Source organism: Canis aureus, chromosome 5 (assembly GCF_053574225.1).
Source record: "Canis aureus isolate CA01 chromosome 5, VMU_Caureus_v.1.0, whole genome shotgun sequence".
Classification (NCBI taxonomy): Eukaryota; Metazoa; Chordata; class Mammalia; order Carnivora; family Canidae; genus Canis; species Canis aureus.
Window position 1 is genome coordinate 77,507,907 of NC_135615.1, and position 20,828 is coordinate 77,528,734.

At 60.2% G+C, this 20,828-nt stretch overlaps 1 protein-coding gene across 1 annotated transcript in view; it reads right to left on the reverse strand.

The window, feature by feature from the left end:
* Positions 1 to 2,832: 2,832 nt before the first annotated feature.
* Positions 2,833 to 20,828, reverse strand: part of EPHA8 (EPH receptor A8) — a 35,570-nt gene continuing 17,574 nt past the window's right edge. The window contains exons 4-17 of the mRNA XM_077899209.1: positions 18,929 to 19,084; positions 16,455 to 16,790; positions 11,993 to 12,117; positions 11,754 to 11,916; positions 10,445 to 10,538; positions 9,235 to 9,302; positions 8,262 to 8,426; positions 7,906 to 8,091; positions 7,544 to 7,605; positions 6,782 to 6,991; positions 5,807 to 5,956; positions 5,527 to 5,717; positions 5,003 to 5,176; positions 2,833 to 4,833 (exon numbers count right to left, since the gene is read on the reverse strand). Of these exons, the coding sequence (XP_077755335.1) occupies positions 4,719 to 4,833; positions 5,003 to 5,176; positions 5,527 to 5,717; positions 5,807 to 5,956; positions 6,782 to 6,991; positions 7,544 to 7,605; positions 7,906 to 8,091; positions 8,262 to 8,426; positions 9,235 to 9,302; positions 10,445 to 10,538; positions 11,754 to 11,916; positions 11,993 to 12,117; positions 16,455 to 16,790; positions 18,929 to 19,084 (2,195 nt within the window). The 3' untranslated portion in view covers positions 2,833 to 4,718. The remainder of the gene's footprint in view (positions 4,834 to 5,002; positions 5,177 to 5,526; positions 5,718 to 5,806; positions 5,957 to 6,781; positions 6,992 to 7,543; positions 7,606 to 7,905; positions 8,092 to 8,261; positions 8,427 to 9,234; positions 9,303 to 10,444; positions 10,539 to 11,753; positions 11,917 to 11,992; positions 12,118 to 16,454; positions 16,791 to 18,928; positions 19,085 to 20,828) is intronic.

The following is a 20,828-nucleotide window of genomic DNA, read 5'->3' on the forward strand; positions in this document are numbered from 1 at the left end:
TATGCATCCTTTTGCATGTGAGTATGAATTTCTCTAGGATGCCTAGGAAATACTGGGGGACCTGCTCAGATTCCTTTGATCTGCAGGTGCACGCATCCCCCAGCTGCTCTAAGTGTTGACTGCTAGGAGCCCAGGGCTGCTCCCTTCCTGGAAACTTTCTCACCCAGGAAGAAATACTATACAACACCACCCACTCTCCCCCAATGGGGCAGCCTATGGGCGTTCAATGACTGACTCAGAGTACAAGTCCGGTCCCCTTGCTTCAAGCAGATCAACTCCGTGATGCTATTAATGCTCCAGAGCTCCCTGTGGCATCAGATTGAAGCTAATCTCCACCAAGAACAAATCGTTGCCTAGCATTCCCTCCCACCCTGCCTTCCCCTCTCTCTTTCACCTGGGAGCTCTCCCTCAATAAATCACCTGCACAAGAATTTCAGGCACTACTTAGGAAACCTAATCTAAGACAAACACACACTAAGGTGGAGCTGCTTGGTCTTAGATTTGCTCATCTTAAAATTTACTAAGTGTTTCCAAATTGCTCTCCAAAGTAGTTGCACCAATTTACATTCCCACTAGTGGTTTATAAACATTCCTATTCCCCCAACACCTTCATCAATGCCAGCATTATAAGTTTCCCAATCAAATTGGTGTAATACCTATCTCATTATTGTTTTAATTTGCATTTCCATGTTTACTAGTGATGTTGAGAATCTCTTTTATAACTTTATTGCCCATTCAAACTTCTTCTTCTGTCATTTGTCTGTTGGTATCTTTTGCCCACTTTCCTATGCTTTGGAATGTTTTGGTAAATTGATTCTTTGAAGTTAAAGCAATTTTATTTTTGGAAACTAATGCTCTTTTGGTTGGTTATGCAGCCTACAAATAGTCTCCCAGCCACAGCTCTAACAAATCTATTTCTTTTTTGCTATGTAGACGTTTTCAACTTTATTGCAACAAGGTTTATCACGGTTTTCCTTAATCATTTGTGCTTTTTTGTGTCTTGCTTATTTTCTGCTCTAAGGTCATAAAATTATCTTCTTGTTCCTCTGAAAAGTTTTATGGTCTGCTTTTATACATTTAAACCTCAATCATCCCAGAGTTTATTTTGTGAGTGGTATGGGGAGGGATCCAATTTTACTTTTTTCTGTGAAGGTATTTAGTTGTCCTAACATTATCCATTAACGAGACCACCCTTTGCCCCTTGTCATGTTTCAAACTCTCATATATATTTGGATCCATCCCTAGGCATTATTATCCTCTGTTCTTTTTATCTCTTTCTTTATTCCCAGAACCAAGTAAAACTATCTGGTGCTTTATAGTAATTACTGGCATCTGGTAGGATGAGGTTCCCTTCTTCTTCCTCTGGCTTCTTCTTTCTTCTTCAAAATTGTCTTGGTTATTCTGGGTTAGTATTCCATATGCATTTTGGGATGATCTTGTCAAGTTGCAGAGAGAACCCCATTGCAAATTGTATTGGGAATCACATGTATAAATTAAATTGGAGGGGACTAGCTGACTTTATGATAGCGAGGCCTCCTAGACATGAATGCTTGTTTTGGTTTCTTGTCTAGCTGTTACTCTTCCTCTTCTCTGCATCCATCCTCACACAAGGGAAATGAACCTCTAAATCTTTCCCATCTTTCAATGCTCAGCTGAATGCTTCCTCCTCCATGAAGTCCTTGGTGACAGCCCTAGGCCCTCCAGACTTTCTCTCCTCTGATCTTCTCTGATCCTTCTCTGTGCCCCATTTCCTGGACGCTTAGCCTAGCCATCTGACTGGGGAGCCACTTTGTGCACTCCATACCTCCACCAAGTTTCAGCTTCTGAAAGGGTCTGCCTTCATCTTTGTATCCCCCAGTGTCACCAGGACATTGTAGGTGCACCATAGGCTCGGGTGGTTCCTTCCCTTAGGGAAGGAAGTGTGTAGTAACAGGTTCTTCCTCATAGGAGATGGCTGGTCCCATGGAGAGGAGGCCCGGAGCAGAGTGTAGAGTTTCAGGAGAAACACACCTGGCTAGAAACCATAGTTCTAGCTCTACGTGGTCATTCCGCCGGTTGGGACACCGGCCTCTCTGAGCATGCTTGTGCCCAACAGTAAGATGGAGACAATATCACCAACCTGATAGGGCTGCTGTGATCAATAGTGAGACAATGAAGGAAACACAGTGAAAGTGTTTCCAGTTTGAGGATGGAGCTCCTTCCCTCAGCTTGTGGAGCCGCTGGAGATCACTGGCTTGTGCACCAATAGGATCCCCTGGGGCATCTTCTCCAAATGGACTAGTTGGGCTCTGCTCTGCCTCCGATGCCACTGCCCTGGCTCCTGCTGCTTCTGTATCCTCAGCCCGATGTCACTACAGGGGGGGCTTGCATCCCTTCCCTGCCCGCGGCACCCAGGTCTCTCAATGGACACCTTGGTCCCAAGTTGTTCCCATGTAATGCTCCTTCCTCATGTGTTCCTCCTCCAGAGGATGTCTTTCTTTTCCAAGAAACTGTGAGGCAAAGGCAATGCCTGCTTGCAAGCAATCGTGCTCCAGTGTTCAGCACCATCTGCACATCTTGACAGAGAGAATTTGGGGCCCATGGGGGGACTTCCTAGCACAGGCTTTGGAGTTGGACAAACTGGGGTTCTGGCTCAGCGCCCCCTAAACTTGGCTTCAGGCCTACTCAGCCTCCCTGTATATAAAATGGGTGCATGAATCCTACCCCCTGGGAGAGATGAGAAGGCCAGAGCAGGAAAAAATGTACGGGATGCATACAGTAGGTGCACAGCATGAGGCTGCTCTTACCAGGTGATGTCAACGTTGGCAGGATGAAAAAAAGGGGGGACACAGGTAAAGATGAGGCAGGATTTATTCTCATTGTGGGCAAGTTCAAGACTCAGGATGAAGACCACAGAGCAGCAGATCCTTGGGACCCCAAGGGTACCTCACGCCTGGGGCAGGGGCCACACTTTTGCAAGTGCCAGGCCCACTGTGTCCACCTTGACCGTGAGGATCAGAGCCCAGGAACTGGGTGAGAGTGGGGTGGGGATAGGAGGAAGACAGGGTCCTCCCCGGATCGTGTCCTGACCATGTTTCCGACTTCCATAGGAAGGAAGAACAGCTCGGCTATATAGTAATATAATATATAGAGGTGTAGAGAGCTGGCCGCAGCACCTAGGCGGGGCTGAGACTCCCCAAATTATTGCAGGAGGAAGGGGGGCTCAGTGCTGGTGTCTCTGCGGAACAGCTGTGCTGGCTAGGGGGAGGGCTGGGCAGGGGGTGGGAAGCTGGGCTCGCCCTTCCCTCTGGGGCCGGCAGGGGCACAAGGCATCCTGCTCAGTGGGGTTCCTTGAGCCCTGCCTGCCAAGCTTCCCCTGGGATGGTGCTTTCTCACCCTGGGTGCTTTTTATGTGCTTTGAAGACCATTTTTGCATTGTCAGGAGTGAGGAAAAAATATTCTGGCATGGTAGAAAAAAGATATTTACATACCCTGGTGGGCCGTAAAGGGGAGGGTCAGTCTCGGGATGGGGGAGCTTCCGAAGCCCCCTTCACCCACAGCTGTCGGTGTGGGGTGGTGTGTGGGGTAAGGAGCCCTGGGCTGGGAGGCAGGAGGCCTCGGCTCTGAAGCTTGGTTGCTGTGTGACCTTGGCCGAGGCATACCCCCTCTGTAGGCTTTGGTCTCCCCAGGTGGTACGAGAGGGGTGGACATGGGGCTGAAGAGCTGGGATCTCACGGTCCCTGATCTTAGGATTGAGGGGGTGCACAGGCCAGGGCTGGGCAGTGAGAGGTTGGCGAGGGGCTTCCAAGTGAGGAGCCCTGGGCCACGGGGGGGCATCAGAGCCCAGAGGGAAGGTCATGGCCCCTGGCCCCTGACCCGGCAGCCAAGTCCAGCTGAGGGCATCTTGTGTCCTCTACAGTGATGCCTACACAGTAGGTGGCCAGAGGGGCTGGCCGGGAACCCTGTTTTCCTGTTGAAGCAGCGGTGGGAGCCAGGTGGAGGCTGCAGGCGGCCCCCCACCTGCTAGAGGGAGGGCTCAGACCTGAGATAGAGCCGGGGGAGGGCTCACCCGGGCGGAGACAAGGGTGGGCCTGGTGCTGGTGCGGTTCCAAAGTGGCCCCTAACTCCCGCCTCCAGGTGTGGGGGGAGGTGGGCGTGAGCCTCTCCTTAGTCCCCATGGGTGCTGGGGCCTGGGCCCGTATCCGCTGGGCAGTGTCACACCAAGTTCTGCGCCCACGGGCCTGTGACACACATCCTCATTCAGGACGTGCCATCCATGGTCACGCACACACGCCCGCGACCGCGATGGAGAAGCACGCACGCCATCAGCACACACCCATGCTTGGGCCTGATGGGTGGACACACACACGTGATCACAAATGTTCACAGGGGCCCCCAGGACCTCATGAAAACACACCCCTACAGCATATGAACATACACACACATACACACACACACACAGAGGCAGGTGAGTGATGTCTCCCTTAGGCTCAGTGTCACTAGGCCCCAGCCCGTCTGCCCTGGGGGCAGATGTCCCAGGAGTGCTGGGCACCAGACGCCCCTTCCCAGGCAGCCTGACCCCTGGTAACTCCAGGTCCTGCGGCAGAGCTCTTGGCCTCCCTGGCACCTGAGAGGAGGGACCTTGGAGCTCCTGACCCCCGGCCAACCCTGCAAGTCCTCTGAAGGCCGACGTGACCCGGGTCAGGTTTAGTTGCCACCCAGGCCCCACTGGCTTTGGGTCAGAGGTGCCGGCGGGGCCCCTGGGTGCTTGTCAGCTGGGCCCTCATGGTCTGGATGCTGCCCAGGATCTTCTTCTGGTGGCCCATGAGGGTGATGCCCAGGGCACGCACGTCCCTGTGAAGGAAGGGTGGTGCTGACCAGGTTGGCCTGGGAGGCCCGGAACCATGGAGATGGGGACACATCCATCCCCTGGAGCTTCCCACCTCCTCAGGGGCCCTGCCTCTGGTCCCCTGCCCTCCTCCCCTGCCCCGTCTCCACGGGCACCACCCGACCCTGCACTCACTGAGCATTCATCCGCAGCACCATGCCCAGGGAGGAATAGCCGCCGGCAGCAAAGTGGTCCCGGTAGCGGCCCATGCGGATGGAGTCCAGCCAGTCCCCCACGGTGAGGCCCCCGCCGCCACCCCCGCCCCCTCGGAGGTCAAAGCAGCTCTGGGCAAAGGCAGGGGGCGGGCACCTGAGGCACAGAGGCCCTTGGTAAGTAGCCTGCCAGGGCCCCTGCTTTCCTCAGGGACCCGGGCACTAGCCACGCTCAGCCCCCCAGGCTCAGTCGTGGGCAAAGGGTCTGAGGAGCTAGCCCCCAGGTCTGAAAGGAGAGGGCTGAGGAAAGCCCAGGCAGGACAGGGGTCAGGGGCCCGGGCAGGGCAGGCGTCAGGGGTTCAGGCAGGACGGGGGCCAGGAAAAGGGCTTTGGGACCCAGGCTAGGTGTGGTCCGGATGTCAGGGCTTACACTAAGTCTGGGCCTTATCCAGGGAAATACTGGGAGAGCAGCTGGGCTTGGGCAGAGCTGGGGCGGGTGCCAGGCACCTGTTGACTGTGGCGGTGGCCCTGAGGCTCTCCGGGCTCCGGATGAGGGCATCGAGGACACTGACAATGTGGGAAAAGCGAGGTCTCTGAGCCCTGTCCTTGTGCCAGCAGTCGAGCATGAGCTGGTGCAGGGCGCGGGGGCAGCCCATGGGCGCGGGCAGGCGGTAGCCCTCCTCCACGGAGCTGATGACCTGGGGTGGGGCGAGCACAGCGCGGGGCTGGAGGCCGTCCCTCCCTCCACGGCCCCCGCGCCTCTGCCCAGCCAGGGTCCCCGACTCACGTCGCGGTTCGTCATGTTCCAGTAGGGCCTCTCCCCGTAGGCCAGCACCTCCCACATGACCACACCGAAACTCCACACGTCGCTGGCCGAGGAGAAGGTCCGGAAGGCGATGGCCTCGGGGGCGGTCCAGCGGATGGGGATCTTGCCTCCCTGCAAGACACACGGGGGTGCTGGGCGCCCCTCCGCAGCCCGAGGCAGGGAGCCGAGCACCGGGTCGGGGCAGCCCAGGGGCCGAGACGCGGCCTCCGCCTTCCTGGAGCACCTGTTCCGCCCGCGGACACCCACCCTCAGCTGTTCCGAAGACTGAGCAAAGGAAGCGCGTGGTGCGCCTGAAACATAGTAGGTGCTCAGTTAAGAGCCAGGGACGGGCTGGTGCCCCTGCGAGGGACGAAGCCCGCGGAGCACGGCTTGCTCGTTGTCCCAGCTGCCCTTCCTTCCTTTCCTTCTTGTTCTTGCTTGTGTCACAAAATCCCTTCTCTAAGTGAAAAGTTGTTCCTTCGGATGCTCGGCAGGTGAGACCCCAGAGGGAAGGTTCTCACTGAGGCAGGGTGGGGGGCCCGAGCCCCTCCACTCAGCCTCCTGCCTTGACGGCAGCCCCCAAGGATCCTCTGGAGGAGCCCGCCTCTCTACGGAGCATGTTCTGAAAACACCACTTTTTAGCCAATCCTTACAGACACATGTGGAGTGGATTTGTGAATCAGAGAGACCCCAACTCTCCCAAAGTCTCCCGGAGAGCGAGTGACAGTGGGGAGAGTGAGAGACAGCCCCAGTGTGTCTCCCCAGGCCACCCAGAGATACAGGAAAGGCGGGAAAGGGGGCTCCCACTTCCCAGAGGGGGAGCCGAGATGCAGAGAAGAGAGGTAGGACCGGGTGGAAGGCAATCCCGACATTTCCAACCTCACTTAGCTCCGCGTGGGGGAGACCTCCTGAGCCGCCCTGCCCCTCCCGGGCCTGGAGGCGGGTGGGACTACGCACCGTGGTGGTGTAGGCCGCATCAGGGTCGTCCTCCAGCACCCGGGAGAGCCCGAAGTCGGACACCTTGCACACCAGGTTGCTGTCAACCAGGACGTTGCGGGCGGCCAGGTCCCGGTGGACGTAGCCCAGGTCCGAGAGGTAGCGCATGCCGGCCCCCACGCCTCTGAGCATGCCCACCAGCTGCATGATGGTGAACTGCCCGTCGTGAGTCTGTAGGGGGACATGGCTCGGCTTCAGAAAGGCTCTGCGCAGCTTGCAAAGTATCTTCACTGCTTATGAAGCATGTTCCTGTTTCAGGTCCTTCTCACGGTCTCATTTACGCTCATAGCGACCCTGAGAGGGAGGTGGGGTTGTGATGACTCCTCACCCATTTTGCAGAAGGAGAAACGGAGGCCCAGAGAGGTGAAGCCCCGCGCCCGAACACCCAGCAGATAAACGGAAGGGCAGGGGCTGGGAGTCCAGTGATTTCCACCCCCCCACCATGCCGCCCGGCTGGCTGGGGCCCTGGGTCTCCAGGGAGGCCCCCCTCTCCGCCCGTGTGCGGAGCAGAGCAGCCCGAGCAGCGGAGGGACCTTCATGTGCTGCGGGGCTGAAAGGCAATCGGATGGGCTGACCCTTGAGACCCGTCCCTGTACCTCACTCCCCTTCCCCAGGTCCACTGGGCCCGAACTCTGTGGGTGTTTGGGGACCTCACATCTCTCCCAACACCCAGAATGAGCTTCCCTCCGCCGGGCCCACGTGGAAGGCGGGGTGGGCACGCACCCTCAGGAAGGCGTCCAGAGAGCCGTTCTCCATGTACTCGGTCACGATCATTGCCAGGCGGCCTGGGGAGGGGCAAGGGGAGGGGGTGGCTCTTGGTGGGGGGAGCAGGTCTGCTAATGGAAGACCCCAGGAACACGCCCCCTCCCGTGGGCTGGCCGGCACTGAGGGCTTTGGGGAGCCCAGGGTTCCCACTGGGGTCCCGGGCTCTGGGCCCCCTCCCCAACTAAGTCATCGGGGGACCTGAACCGGGGGGGTGCAGGGGCAGGGTAGGGGCAGAGCACGGTGGCCCAGGGGTGGACCCAGACTTCTGGCCCGGGCAGGAGGGCTCCTGCAGGGTGAGGCTGCCCTCGGGTGGCACGTACCGCGGGTGACGACGCCCTCGAGGCGGATGATATTGGGGTGGTCAAACTGCCCCATGATGGACGCCTCACTCAGGAAGTCCCGCCGCTGTCGCTCCGTGTAGCCGGCTTTGAGGGCCTTGATGGCCACGGGCACGTCCCGCTGCCCCGGCACCCGCAGCCGCCCGTAGCAGACTTCCCCGGACTCCCCTGCAGAGCCCGAGCAGGGCGGGCAGGGGAGGGCTGTGGGACCCTCCTCTCTGCACTGGGACCCCAGCGCCCTCCTGCATCCCCTGCACCCCTGTGCGCAGTGACTCCCCTCCCCCTCTGCCCTGGGGCCCCTCCCCCGGGCACCCCCCTTCACAGCCCCCAAGGCTCACCAGAGCCGATAATTTTCTCAATGTGGATCCTGGAGGCTTCAATCTCCCGAGTGAAACCGCGGCCCGCCCGGCCTGGCTCCTCGTAGTTGTGGGGCTCTGCATAGAACTGGGGCTCTGGGATCTTCCCCGGGGGGTGGTGCAGGGGCAGGAAGACGGGTGGGGGTGCTGAGGGCCCAGGAGAGAAGGATCATCAGTGGGGTGCAGGAGACTTTCCCTGCAGCATTGCAGGGGCCTGGGATAGGGCTGGGTGGGGGGCGGGCAGTAAGGAGCATCCCTCGGAAGCTCAGGTTGTAGGTGGCAAACAGTAGGTGCCCGATAAGTGCTTATTGAGTGAAAACAGGGTCTCTACGGAGGAGCTATGGGGTCTCTGGGGGTTTCGGGGGTCTCCAGTGAGTTCTGAACGTATCCGTTGTTTTTTGGGGTCACTTCTAGAGTCTTTAGGGTCTTTCTAAATTGCTCAGGGGTAAAAATGTTGCAATCACACACGCCAACCTTGACTGAAAGCAGTTCTCCAGAAAACTGTGTTAAGAAGGATTCGGAGGCTGTACTCAGCTCAATGAGAATCGGTACCAGAATCGATACTAACGTCCACCACGGCACAAAAGTGAGGTGTGGAGGTAGGCTTCCTCCTCTTTGCCTCGTCTCCTGGGGTCTCTGCAGGGTCCTGAACAAGCTCTCTGTAGCACGGGTTCTTAGCCAAGAGTATACGACACCCCCTCCCTCCACAATTGTATCCAAGATCGTGTGTGAGTGCACACATCTGTGCATGCCCCTGGGCAGAGGGATTCCAGCATCCTTGTGGGGTCTGCACGCCCAACAAAGGTGAACAGCACTTGGCCTCTGAGGTCCCGGGTCTCTGACATCCTGCTGTCTCTCTCTGGGGCTCTCATCTTTCCGGGGCACCCCCAGAGCCGCGCTGGCTCCCACCGTGACCTCCTCTTCCCTGCCCCACGTGCCTGGCGCCCGCACTCACCCTGCCCGTTCTGATACTGCATCTTCTCCTCGTCCGAGTCCTGGAAGGCCTTGCTGTAGCCACAGTGCCTGTGGAAGACGGCCCTGGCCTCAGCCCTGATCCCGTTTGGGGACAAATCAGGACTCTGCCCCTCGAGCTCCTTTCCCTTTAGGGACAGCTCCTGCCACCACAGCTCCTGCCCCTGCAGAGGGGAGTCTCCGCCCTCAGGCCCTCACCCCAGCCTGATGGTGACACCTTTGGCCTGCACAGCAGTCTCCACATTATAAGCCCCCTTTTTACATGAAACCACCCTTGGTGAGGGGGTGGGGACGAGGCCTCTGGTATCTATGACACCGTGGGACCTTGGCAAGCTCCCTCCCTTCCCTGGGCCTGTGTCTCCATGTATAGGACGATACTTCCAGCCCTTGCTGTCTGGGATCCTAAGCCCACACCAGGCCCAGTGTCCTATCTCCACCTCCCTCTGGGATGGACTGGGAGAGAGAATGACCACTTTAGTTTTCACAGACCTGGGTCCCTGTCCCAGTTCTGACATCTACTTGGCGGAAGACGCCTAACCTCTCTGATCCCCAACTAGCTCACCTGCAAAGTGAGACCGGAATTTCCGCATCACAGATTAAATGAGGTGGAGGTGGTCACCTAAGGGAGGCCCGGTGGGACTGGCAGGTGGGTGGATGTGGTACAGAGATAGGGAGGGTCAGGGGGACACCGGGGTTTGGGGCTCAGGGGACCCCATGAACAGTGGTGCTGTGTCCCGAGAAGGGGGGCCCACCATGTCCTGAGAGGTGCGGGGCTGGGGGTGCTGTGGGTGTGGGAGTGGGCACCTGGTCCTCAGGAGAGACGTCTGTGCGGGTGACAAATGTCAGCACATGGAACCCCAAGCCGCCCTGATAAGGACACTCAGAAAAGATGGCCCTGGTGAGCAGGGAGGAGAGGAGGGTCCAGGGCAAGCCCGGGGTCCTCCAGCCTTCCAGGGTTGTTTCGAGAAGAATGCCTGGTGGAGACGGAGAAGGGCAGGGCAGACAGGTGGACAGACATGGGGGGTGTGGGGGACAGGACACAAGTGTTCCGCGAGGAAGGGAAGAACAGGTATTCTTGGAGGTGAATCCAGCCCCAGGCGCAAGGGGACCACCAGCTGGTGGGGCTTGGGACAGGCTGGAGACACAGTGCCCCAGAGGAGGGGCTCGGGTGGCCGGGGACCAGGACCACCCACCTCTTTTTGCAGATGAGCAGGAGCAGAAGCACGACCAGGCCCGTGATGAGCGTCAGGCAGATCCAGACAATGGTCCGGGTGTCGTAGCGGGGCCCTGGGGGAGGAAAGCAGGGTGGGGGGACCGGCCGCTCAGGCCCAGGGATCTGGTGCCTCTGACTCAGCCAAGGGTCAGGTCACAGGCCGGCTCCTCCTCTGCCCTCACCCTCCCTTCTCCTAAGCCTCCCCTTCAACACCCTGCGGGGGGCCGGGGCCTCCTGGCTTCCCACCTGGCACCAGCACTTCCTGGGACTGCGGGGCCGTGGAGAATCTCTAGGCTTCTCTGAGCCTGCGTCTCCCACCCGTCATAGGCCTGTCCCGCCTGTTACTCAAACAGCAACAAAGCTGAGAATGTGCTGAGAGGTGCGTGTTCCTGTCCCAGTCCCAGGGAGACCCCAGGATTGTCTTCAGTTTTCAGACAAGAACACTGAGGCTCAGAGACCTCCGGGAGCTCGCTCCAGGCCCCACACTAAATGAGACTGGGCCGGGCAGGATTCCGAGCCGGGCAGTCTCAACGTGGTATCAGGCCTCAGAGCGCTGGACACACACATCGGTTGAAGAGGGGCATCAACTTGGCCTTGAACCTTTCTATCCTACACCACCCCCTGGAGGGGCCCCCCCAGTAAAGAGCACAGAGAAGACCCCGAGCAGCTGGAGACGGGGGCAGGGCACCCCCAAGCTTGAATGTGTCTCAGAATCACCCTGAGGGCTTGATAAAACCTGAATTGTTGGCCCCCACCCCAGAGTTTCCGATTCAGGTCTGGGGTGAGGCCTGAGAATCAGCATTTCCAACACCTCCCAGGTGCTGCTGCCCCAGACCACACTGTGAGAACCTCTGTTCTGGAGGCTGGGGGTTAGGATGATGCTGGGGAAGGGGCACAAAGTTTGTCCCCCAGACTGACCAGGTTCAAATCCTGCTTTGCTGGGTGACCTGGGCAATTCACTTTATGGGTCTGATCCTCACTTTCCCCATCTGTGAAATGGGGATGTGGATAACGGCGACTCATTAGAGGGTCTCGGGGATGATTACGAGGGCAAGGGCACCGTGACGCCCGCCAGTCACACTGCTACTCAGTGAAAGCCCGTGGTGGGTGCGCTGTCACTAGCCCGGTCACCTTGGGCAAGCCGCTCGGCTTCTCTGAGCCTTGGTTTTTCACCTGTAAAAATGCCAATCCAGCACAGGCACCAGCTCGGCACATTCCCTTCCTCTGACCGCCACGGCCCCGGCGCCGGGCCTGGCCCAGCTCCCTGCCTCCCCGCTCCCGGCACTCACGGGGTTTCCCGGTCTCCACCTCCATGGCCTGGCTGAAGCGGCCGCAGCCTGCGGAAGTGCGGGCGCGGACCTGGAACATGTAGCGGGTGCCCGGCTTGAGGCCCGAGACGGTGGCCCTGGTGGTGACAGCCTTGAGGGTGGAGTAGCTCTGCATCTCCTTGTCCTGCCCATGACAAGCGTGGTCAGCCGAGGGTCCTCCCGCCTGGTTCCCCTCCCCGTTCCCCCTGCCCTGCTGGTACCTTCTCGTAGTACTTGATCTCATACTCCAGGATGATGCCGTTGGGCTGCTCTGGCTCCTGCCACAGCAGGGACACGCTGGTCTGCCCCGCCCGCTCCTGGCGGATCACCACCACCTGGGACGGGGCTAGGGGAGGGAGGCCAGCCTCGGTCAGATGGGTGGGTGGGTGATGACTGGCCTCTGTCCCAGGGATCCTGGCTTGGGCCATGCTCACCTTGCCAACTGTCCTGCCCCCATCCCAGGAGAGCCAGCACCCTCCAATCCTTCTAGTAAGTCAGCTGCGGCTCTGATTGGCCCCATGGGGTCGGCACAGCCTGGCTCTGGTCTAGGATGCTGGGCCCGGCTCGACCCAGAGGAGGCCTGACTACCCCAGCTCATGCCTCCTCCTCCTCTCATCCCCCGGAAGCTTGCTGGAGCCCCACCAGCCCAACAAGCAGAAAACTCTTGCTCGCCCTGGGGTCCCACCACCCAGGGCCCCACCACTAGATGTCTCTATCTCCACGTCTCCCACCCCCACCCCCAGCCCAGGGCCTGGGGCCACACAGGCTCTCAGGAGTGCCTGAGGAGGAGGAAGGAGAGGGGAAGAAGGGAAGGAACCTGTCCTCACTGCCTGGGTTTGGAGGGTACGACTGCAGCAGCTCTGACACTCGGGGACTCTGGGAAAGGCCGTGAGCCACGCCCATCGGAGCCTTCCTAGCCCGCCCCTGTCCCCCTGTCACACTAGGTCACCTCTCATCCCTCACTCGGTGACGGAGTGCAGCTACCCCCCTCCCCAGGTGAGTCTGCTGGGAAGTGCCAGGTACAGGGGGCCGCAGCCAGGCTGACTCTCCACCCCACGCCCCCAGCTCTTGCCTCCTATCTGGACACCCTGTGTCCCCCGCACACCTGGCGCTCCCTGAAGGCGGGGACCACACATGGCAGGTGCCCATAACACTGCTGGGTGACTCTGCCATGAAGATTCAGAAGTCAGTCCAGAGTTAAGTTGGAGGGTGTGTGGTACAGGGCCCCCCATCAGCCTGGGAATCAGGCCTGGGTTCACAGCCCCGCCTTCTGCTGGCTGGGACTGCCAGTGTCCAGGGTGACAGTTTCCCTATCCAGGAAGGGAAGCTGGCAACACCCTGCCAGGAGGAGGTGCAGACCAGGTAAGACCTTGTGGGGAGGAACACACACCAGCACCAGCAATATGTGGGCGCCTCTTAAAAAACAAAGAACTTCCAAGCCAAGAGGTGCTGTGTGAGGGGAGCAGACACAGAAGGGGGCAGAGATGGGGAGGAAACAGGGTGAGGGCACCAGAGGGGCTCCGGAGAGGAGAGGGCTCTGGAGCAGAGGAAGAAAAAGGGGGAGGGAGAAGGGAGGGGGAAGGGAAAGGAGTTGAGGGGAAAAGGGGGAGGGGGCAGGGAAGGGAAGGGGGGGGCAAGCAGTCAGTGAGGCCAGGCCTCACCCATTTGCTCAGGGCTGTTGTCTGCCTCAGGCACCCCCTAGGATTTCCTGAATGCCTTCCACATGCCTTGTGGTCCACTAGGGGCTTATGATCTATAGAGAGAAAGTAAGAAGGCAAATGATGGAGAATCACAGGTTGTTTAAGCACCGTAAAGGGGGGCACCTGGGTGGCTCGGGGATTGAGCGTCTGCCTTTGACTCGGGTCATGATCCCGGGGTCCGGGGATGGAGTCCCACACTGGGCTCCCTGCGGGGAGCCTGCTTCTCCCTCTGCCTGTGTCTCTGCCTCTCTCTGTGTGTCTCTCATGTATAAATACGTAAAAATCTTTGAAAAATTGGGGGAAAAAAAGCACCATGAGGGACAGAAAGAAGGCGCTTCGTGTGATGGAGGGCACCTGGTATGCCCAGGGGGCCGGGGGATCCGGGTCATTTTAGCTGGGGCAGGGGTGGGGGGTGGTCAGGGTGGGCCTCCCCTAAGCGGGGATGGCAGTGGAACCCAGGACTGAAGGAACCAGCCACCGAACAGAGAGGCAGAGAGGAGCTGCCACTCTGCAGGAGTCGTAAGGCCAAGCCGGGAAGGGCTTAGTGTGCTGGAAGAGGGACCGGTGGACGGGAGGCCGGTGTGGCTGCAAGGAAGGGAGCCAGGACACCCGGAGAGGGGGCGGGGTGGGTGGCATAGGTGCCCCCAGCCTGGCCCGGGGAGGCTCCGAACGGGATCTGAGCTCAGGCTGAAGCTGGTAAAGGGCTCACCGGACCTCACCCTTTCAAAGCCCACTCAGGATGTGCTGTGAGAAGCCGTCGTGGGGCGGGGGCGCGGGCTCCTGCTGCTGCCCGGACAACACGTGATGGGGAGGCTGACGTGCTGTGCACTGAACTGTGTCCCCAGCCCCAAATTCATATATAGAGGCCCTAAGCCCCAACTTGATGCTATTTGTAGTTAGGGCCTTAGGGAGACGATCAGATGGGGTCATGCAGGAGAGGCCCTCGCGATGGGATTAGTGTCTTTATTGGAAGAGATGAGACTTCTCTCTCTCTCTCTCTCTCTCTGCCTTGTGAGGACAGAGCGAGAGGCAGCCATCCAGACGCCAGGAAGAGGGTTCTCACTAGAGACCACTGGCCAGCCCTCTCGTCTTGGACCTCCGGCCTCAAGAACCGTGATCAGTACATTTTGGGGGTTTAAGCCCCCAACCTATGGCATTGTGTGATGGCGCCTGAGCTAAGAGAGACGGGCTGGAAGGAGGCTGAGGTGGAGGTGGTCACCTGAAGGGAGGCCCGGTGGGTGGACGTGGTACAGAGACAGGGAGGGAGGGTCAGGGGGACATCGGGGTTTGGGGCTCAGGGGACCCCATGAACAGTGGTGCCGTGTCCCGAGATGGGGGGCCCATGGGAGGTGTGGGGCTGTGGGTGCTGTGGGCGTGGGAGTGGGCACCTGGTCCTCAGGGGAGACATCTGTGCGGGTGACAAATGTCAGCACATGAGGGTAGAACCCCAAGCTGTGATAAGGCCCTGATAAGGACACTCAGAAAAGATGGCCCAGGGTAAGCAGGGAGGAGAGGAGGGTCCAGGGCAAGCCCGGGGTCCTCTAGCCTTCCGGGGTTGTTTCGAGAAGAACGCCTGGGGGAGACGGAGAAGGGCAGGACAGAGAGGTGGACAGACATGGGGGGTGTGGGGGGCATGGGGGCAGGACACAAGTGTTCCGTGGGGTGGGGGGAGAAGAACAGGGAGAGAAGTCCCCGCTGAGTGTGGCCAGGTGGGGACACTGAGCTTCAGGGGACAGGTGGGGCCAGAGGCCTGACTAGAGCTGCGCGAGGAGGCCCACAGAGAGAGGACCCAGGAGGGCCGCGCAGACGTCTCTCGCGGGAAGGGCTGTGAAGAGAGACGGTGTGGTGGCTGGAAGGGAGCGCGGCTCCACGGGAGGGCTTTCCTGTCCATGATGCAGCAAACCGATGGCGTCAGAAATGCTGCTGGGTTCTGGACTCCAGCCTGCACCCCGGCCGGCCAGCCCCCCACCCCAGTCTCCCTAGAGACCAGCGGGCAAGGGCAGGGGCCCACGCACAGGACACGCAAGCCTAGTCCCCACCCCCCCACCCGCCGCGTCACCAGCCCCCAAGGACAGGGCCGGGCATTCTGTGGGTGCCTCAAAACGCTGGTCCGATGAGAGCCCCTCGAGCGGATGAAGCCCTGGCATCAGGGAGGGGGTGCCTGGGCTCACAGTCGGGGGGCCTGTTTCACTTGGGCGCGAGACGGACCGGGGTTCGGATTCTGACTGCTGCTTCCTACGTGGTGACACAGAGCCTTGGTCTCCTCCTCGGCGACATGGTGAGAATAGTTTCTGTTGGGCCAGGCCTGCGTGGTGTCGGGAAGAGACTGGGTGGGGGCCACAGCGGTCCCAGAAGTGTGCTGGGGTGGCTGCTGATGGGGCAGCTGCCGTGGGTGGGCTCTTGGGTCGGCCGTCACCTGAGGGGGTGGGGGGGGCCACCAGAATTTGGAAAGGGAGGGGCTCCGGGGCTGAATGCAGCCCACCAACTGGCTAGGAACACAGAGATAAATGCTGTTGTTCAAACCAGCGCAACCAAATCCATCCCAGGGGCAGCAGTGGCAGGTGTTCTGGAAAATGATAATCAGAGTGATTTTGTTTCTTAATGACATTTATTGAGCATGTACCTTGGGCCAGGTGCTGGGCTAAGCATTTTCATTTCTCTCACTTAAGCCTCACAATAGTACCCGAGGCAGGTACTATTATTCCCACTGCACCAGGGAAGGAATGGAGGCAGAGAGAAAGTTCTGGAGCCTCCGAACACCACGCTGGCCTGTCTCTGACCTTGGTGGATTCCTCCCACCTACAGGGCATGTGCTACCTTTCTAAGGGCGTGCAGGGCCTGGAGCTCCGAGGCCTGCTGAGGGAGGCAGGGCCGGGGGAGGCAGGCACTTGCCCAGAGTGCCACAGCGAGTCCGGAGCAGCCCTCTCCGATCCGGTGAGGGCCGGGGTTCAGGGAAGCTGGGGGACGGAGCATCTCCGCCTACCTGCCTGGTTCGTGGTGATGTTGACCACGGCGGCCCGGCGGGGCTCGGGGCTCAGGTCAGACACACCGTTGACGGCCTCGATCCAGAAGGAGTAGTTCATGTGGGCCAGCAGGTTGGCCACCATCAGACTGGCCCGCACCAGGCTCGTCTGCTGGGGCACGAAGCGGGTGCCACTCCCGCACGTCTCGCAGTGGCCCAACGCCCAAGGGCAGCGGCGGCACACGGCGTTGTAGGTGATGTCGCTGCGGCCGCCCGGATCCAGGGGAGGGGCCCATTCCAGGGTCACAGATGTCCCGTTGACGCTGGAGATGAGATTCACCGGTGCTGAGGGTGGCCCTGGGGAGTACAGAATGACAGGCGGCAGTGGAGGGCGTTTACCCGGCCTGGTCCGGTCTCCCCCCGTCAGACCAGGGAGGGGCTGGGAGTCCCCCATGATACCCAAGGTCCCCCAGGATAAGGCCACACCCCCTCCAGCCTCTGGAAGCTCCCGGAGGGCAAAGGCGGCGTCAGACTGGACCACAGTGTCAGGTCTGTGTACAGAAAGCGAAATCCCTGCCCCCTACCATCCCACGGTCGGACCATAGGGATCCTGGGTTTGTTTCCCGAAATTTCCATCCAGAGCTGGGGGGAGACCCTGACAACCCTGGGGTGCCCACAGCAGCCCCCCTGGGCATGAAATGCCCCTGCCATTTGCATTCTGCACTCCTCTCCTTAACCCCTGGCTGGATTTACCGTACAGATCCCTGACCCCGCCGTGGAGCGCGTGGAGGCGCCAGGAAGGCCGGCGGGGTCTCCGAGGCAGGGTGTGCCCACCCCGCTCCCACGGGAGTCCGGGCAGCTCGGAGATTTTGCAGAAGTGGGGCCTGGGGGCTGGGGCAGGCTCCTGGGGGTGGGCATTTGAGTCTGAAGGGCTTGAGGGGTTGCCGCGTGGACCCCTGGGGCTCAGAATGCCAGTTCTCGGCATCCCAGGCAGGGACTCTTAGATCTTAAGAAAATAGAAGAGTGGAATCTCAGAATCATAGAGAATCACTGAATCTGAAAGGTATGGAATACTAAAAGCCCAGTCTTTTGTAGTCTTAAGACTTCTAGAACCCCAGGGAACAGAATTGTGGATTTGGAGACAAACTGGAGTCTGGCTAGCTGAGTGCAGGTGCCCATGACCTAGACCTGGGCTCACCTCGCCACGGAGCCCACGGTCGTCACCACGTCACTCGGCCATCCTTTCTGCCCCGGCAGGTCATTGCCCAGGGGAAAATGCAAGGGTCTGGGCAGAAGGGTGGAAGGGGGGAGGGAGACTGTGTGTGTGTGAGACTCTGTGACCCTCTCACTTGCCACGGACAGGGAGCCTGGGGGCTGGGTGTGATGGAGATGGGGGGTGGGGGGGGACAGGGAGATTGGGGACTGAGGCTGGGATAGATTAGGGAGCAAAACCAGTCAGAACTGTGTGAAGTGCCCCTCACCCTCCACAAGAGACCAGGGCTGGCAAATGGGGGGCGGGGGGCGCTGAGCTGGCTGCGGGGATCCCAGCTGGGATGGGGGCGTGAGAGGCCCCTTCAGGCCAGGAGGGGAGGCAACCAAGGAACCCCGCCAGCCGTCAGCAGAACGCCGAGACAGTCACGCAGCCCTGCAGGCTCGGTGCCAGAGTCCCTCGGAGTCCCCTCAGTACCCCGGGCATGAGCACACGCAAGCACACCCTCTCTGGGCACACGCGCCTCCTCTGCAGGGCCAGGTGTGCACGCACTGAACTCACAAGGCACATTCCTTCAAGCTCTATGGGGACTTGGGAGTCCCCGCCAGGGACCGACCCAGATGTGCACACACACCTCCAAGAACCCTCTCCGTACATGGGCAGGACTCTGACGCTCCCCACCCCCCCCCCCCGAGCACACACACTCTCCGCAGGCATCTTCCATAGCAGCCGCTCCGCTGCCGACACAGACACGCACAGTGTCGATCACGGCAGGCACCCCAGGGCACACACAGAATCAGACACACGCGTGCCATCATCCAAGCAGGCAGCCACACGTATCCCAGATACACACTCACGCACACACCCTACACACGCTACGGCAGCTCTGACCAGTCCAGGAGGGATGACAGCGAGCGGGGGCTCCTCCGACATTCCTTCCCTTCATGGGAACCCCCTGGCTGGCCCACCCCGGCTCCCAGGACATCGGTATCACTGTAGGGTCAGAAGATGACCAAAGCCACCTCTCGTCTGCCCTCGAGGCAGAGAGGAAAGACAGAAGGAGGGAAGGAAAGACTTCCCTGGAGAGGTGGTAGGGACCCCCGAGAGGTCGAGGCCACCAGTGAAGAGTCAGAGTCACCTCCTCCCACCCTAGACCGGCCCCTGGCCCAAGAGAGCCCCCTGTCCCTGCCTCGCCCGTGGAGCACTGGCTCCCTGGAGCCCTGGGAGCCCGGGGTCCTGGCCTGGCCCTAGTCTCCCGGATTCTGGGGCTCAGGGTGGTACTCACGGGTGCAGGCTGCGGATGGCGGGTCCAGGGCTGCGCGGTAGTAGCTGAGGTCACAGCGGCAGGCCTGGGCAGCAGGGGCTGCAGAGTGGCTGTGCAGGGGGCAGCGGGCGCAGAGCTGGTCCCCAGGGGCCGACTTGTAGAAGCCCAGCTCACAGGCTGCGGAGGACAAGGCGGCTTCAGGTGAGCCAGCCGGGCCCCCCGGCAGGCCCCGGGACGGCTCCCACTCTGACCCAAGGCTTCCAGGGGGATCTCCCAAGGGGCACGGGCGCAGACCTTCATTGGGGATGGAGGGACTGACGCACAGAGAGGGCCTGGGACTTCCCCAGGGCTGCACAGCTAGTCGGGGGCAGAGCTGAGGCCGGGACCCTGATTCCCGAGTCCCACCCTGACATCGGCACAGGACAGAGCCTCCTCAGCCCAGGGCTGCGTCTCCTCCAGTGGCCCCTTCCGACCCAGGCCTGTCCCCTGCCCGAATCTGTCCCTCACAGGACACCGGTCCCCGAGTGAGCCACTGCCTCGGATGTGCGGGTCACGAGGCTGAGCATCCGAGGGTTCTGACTCGGGGAGGAACGACAGCTGGAAGGGAACGGGGCGGGTGGGAATGTGGCTGGAGAAGAGACAGGTGGTAAGACCCCAGTAAAAGTGCGGATTCCAGGCCCCGCCACAGCCGCCTCGTGAGAAGCGCCAGGCGCGGGGCCCCGGACTCTGTCTTACAAGCCCCCCAAGCAACAGGGGCTACCTGGGAATCGCAGGCTCTCGCCCCTCCCAGAGCCTGGGTCACTGTCACCTGCCCTGTCCTGTGGGTGACCCTCTCCTCATCTCCCACCTGGACGACCCGGCCTTGCTGCGCAGTCCCAGCCGCCACCTGCCGGCCCACCCGTTCAGCCAGTATTTACGAGCACCCGGCACTGACACAGCCACGAACAGGATCAACACGCATCTGCCCCCACGGAGCCAGCCTCTTTGAGGGGGAGACACCCGCAGTGACGGAGGCTGTGCTCAGGGCCAGGAAGGAAATAAAGCAGGTGATGCGGCGAAGGGTAAATGGTGGGAGGAGCTACCTTCCCGGAGGAGGAAATGATACTCAGTCCTTGTCTAAAGAGTAAGAACAAGTCAGCCATGCAGGAAATGGAAATATTCTAGATTGAGGAACTCCCTGAAAGGACACCCGGCCTGGTCACTGGCAGTTCAAACCCTCATGGGCTCCCCATGGCCTGAACAACAGCACCTGGCATTCAAAGCCCTTCTCCAGTGTCACCCCTCCCTCCCCATCCACAGGCCGAACTGAAGGACTGGCCATCCCCCACATCCAGTAGTGTTTCCTGCCTCAGGGCCTTTGCACGTGCTGCGCCTGCTTCCCGGGATGGCCTGGCGCTTTTGTCAACCTGTCAAACTCTTTCAAGATTCGTTTTAACTGTCCCTCCGAATGAAGCCTTTCTGCACACCTCCACGTGTACACACACACACACACACACAGACACACACACACAGGTGCACAGAAGCCACCGCTCCCTGCCCTAGTTCTGCAATCTCTGCTCAGTAGCACCACCTATAATGTACTTGTTTATCTGTACGTCCGACTCTCCTAAACCAGAGGGGGCTTGTGGGCAGCTCCCTGTGCATTAGCTGCAAGGCTGCCTCCTTCATCTCAGCCTTCCTACTGTCTGGTTCAGAGCAGAAGTTGCCAGAGCCCGTAGGAGTTTTCCAAGTGAGCCAATCCCGTCATTATCTGCTCTGGGCAAAGGGAGACCCCGGGGAGTTCAGGACCAGTGCCATGGGCCAGGCAGCTCCCCGCTGCACCGCGGACCTGACCTCCTTTGCAACAGCGACCACCGGGAAGTTCGCCGGGATGTCTAGCCACCGAGTCTCAATCTGGAAAACGTGGCGCTTGAGAGGAGCT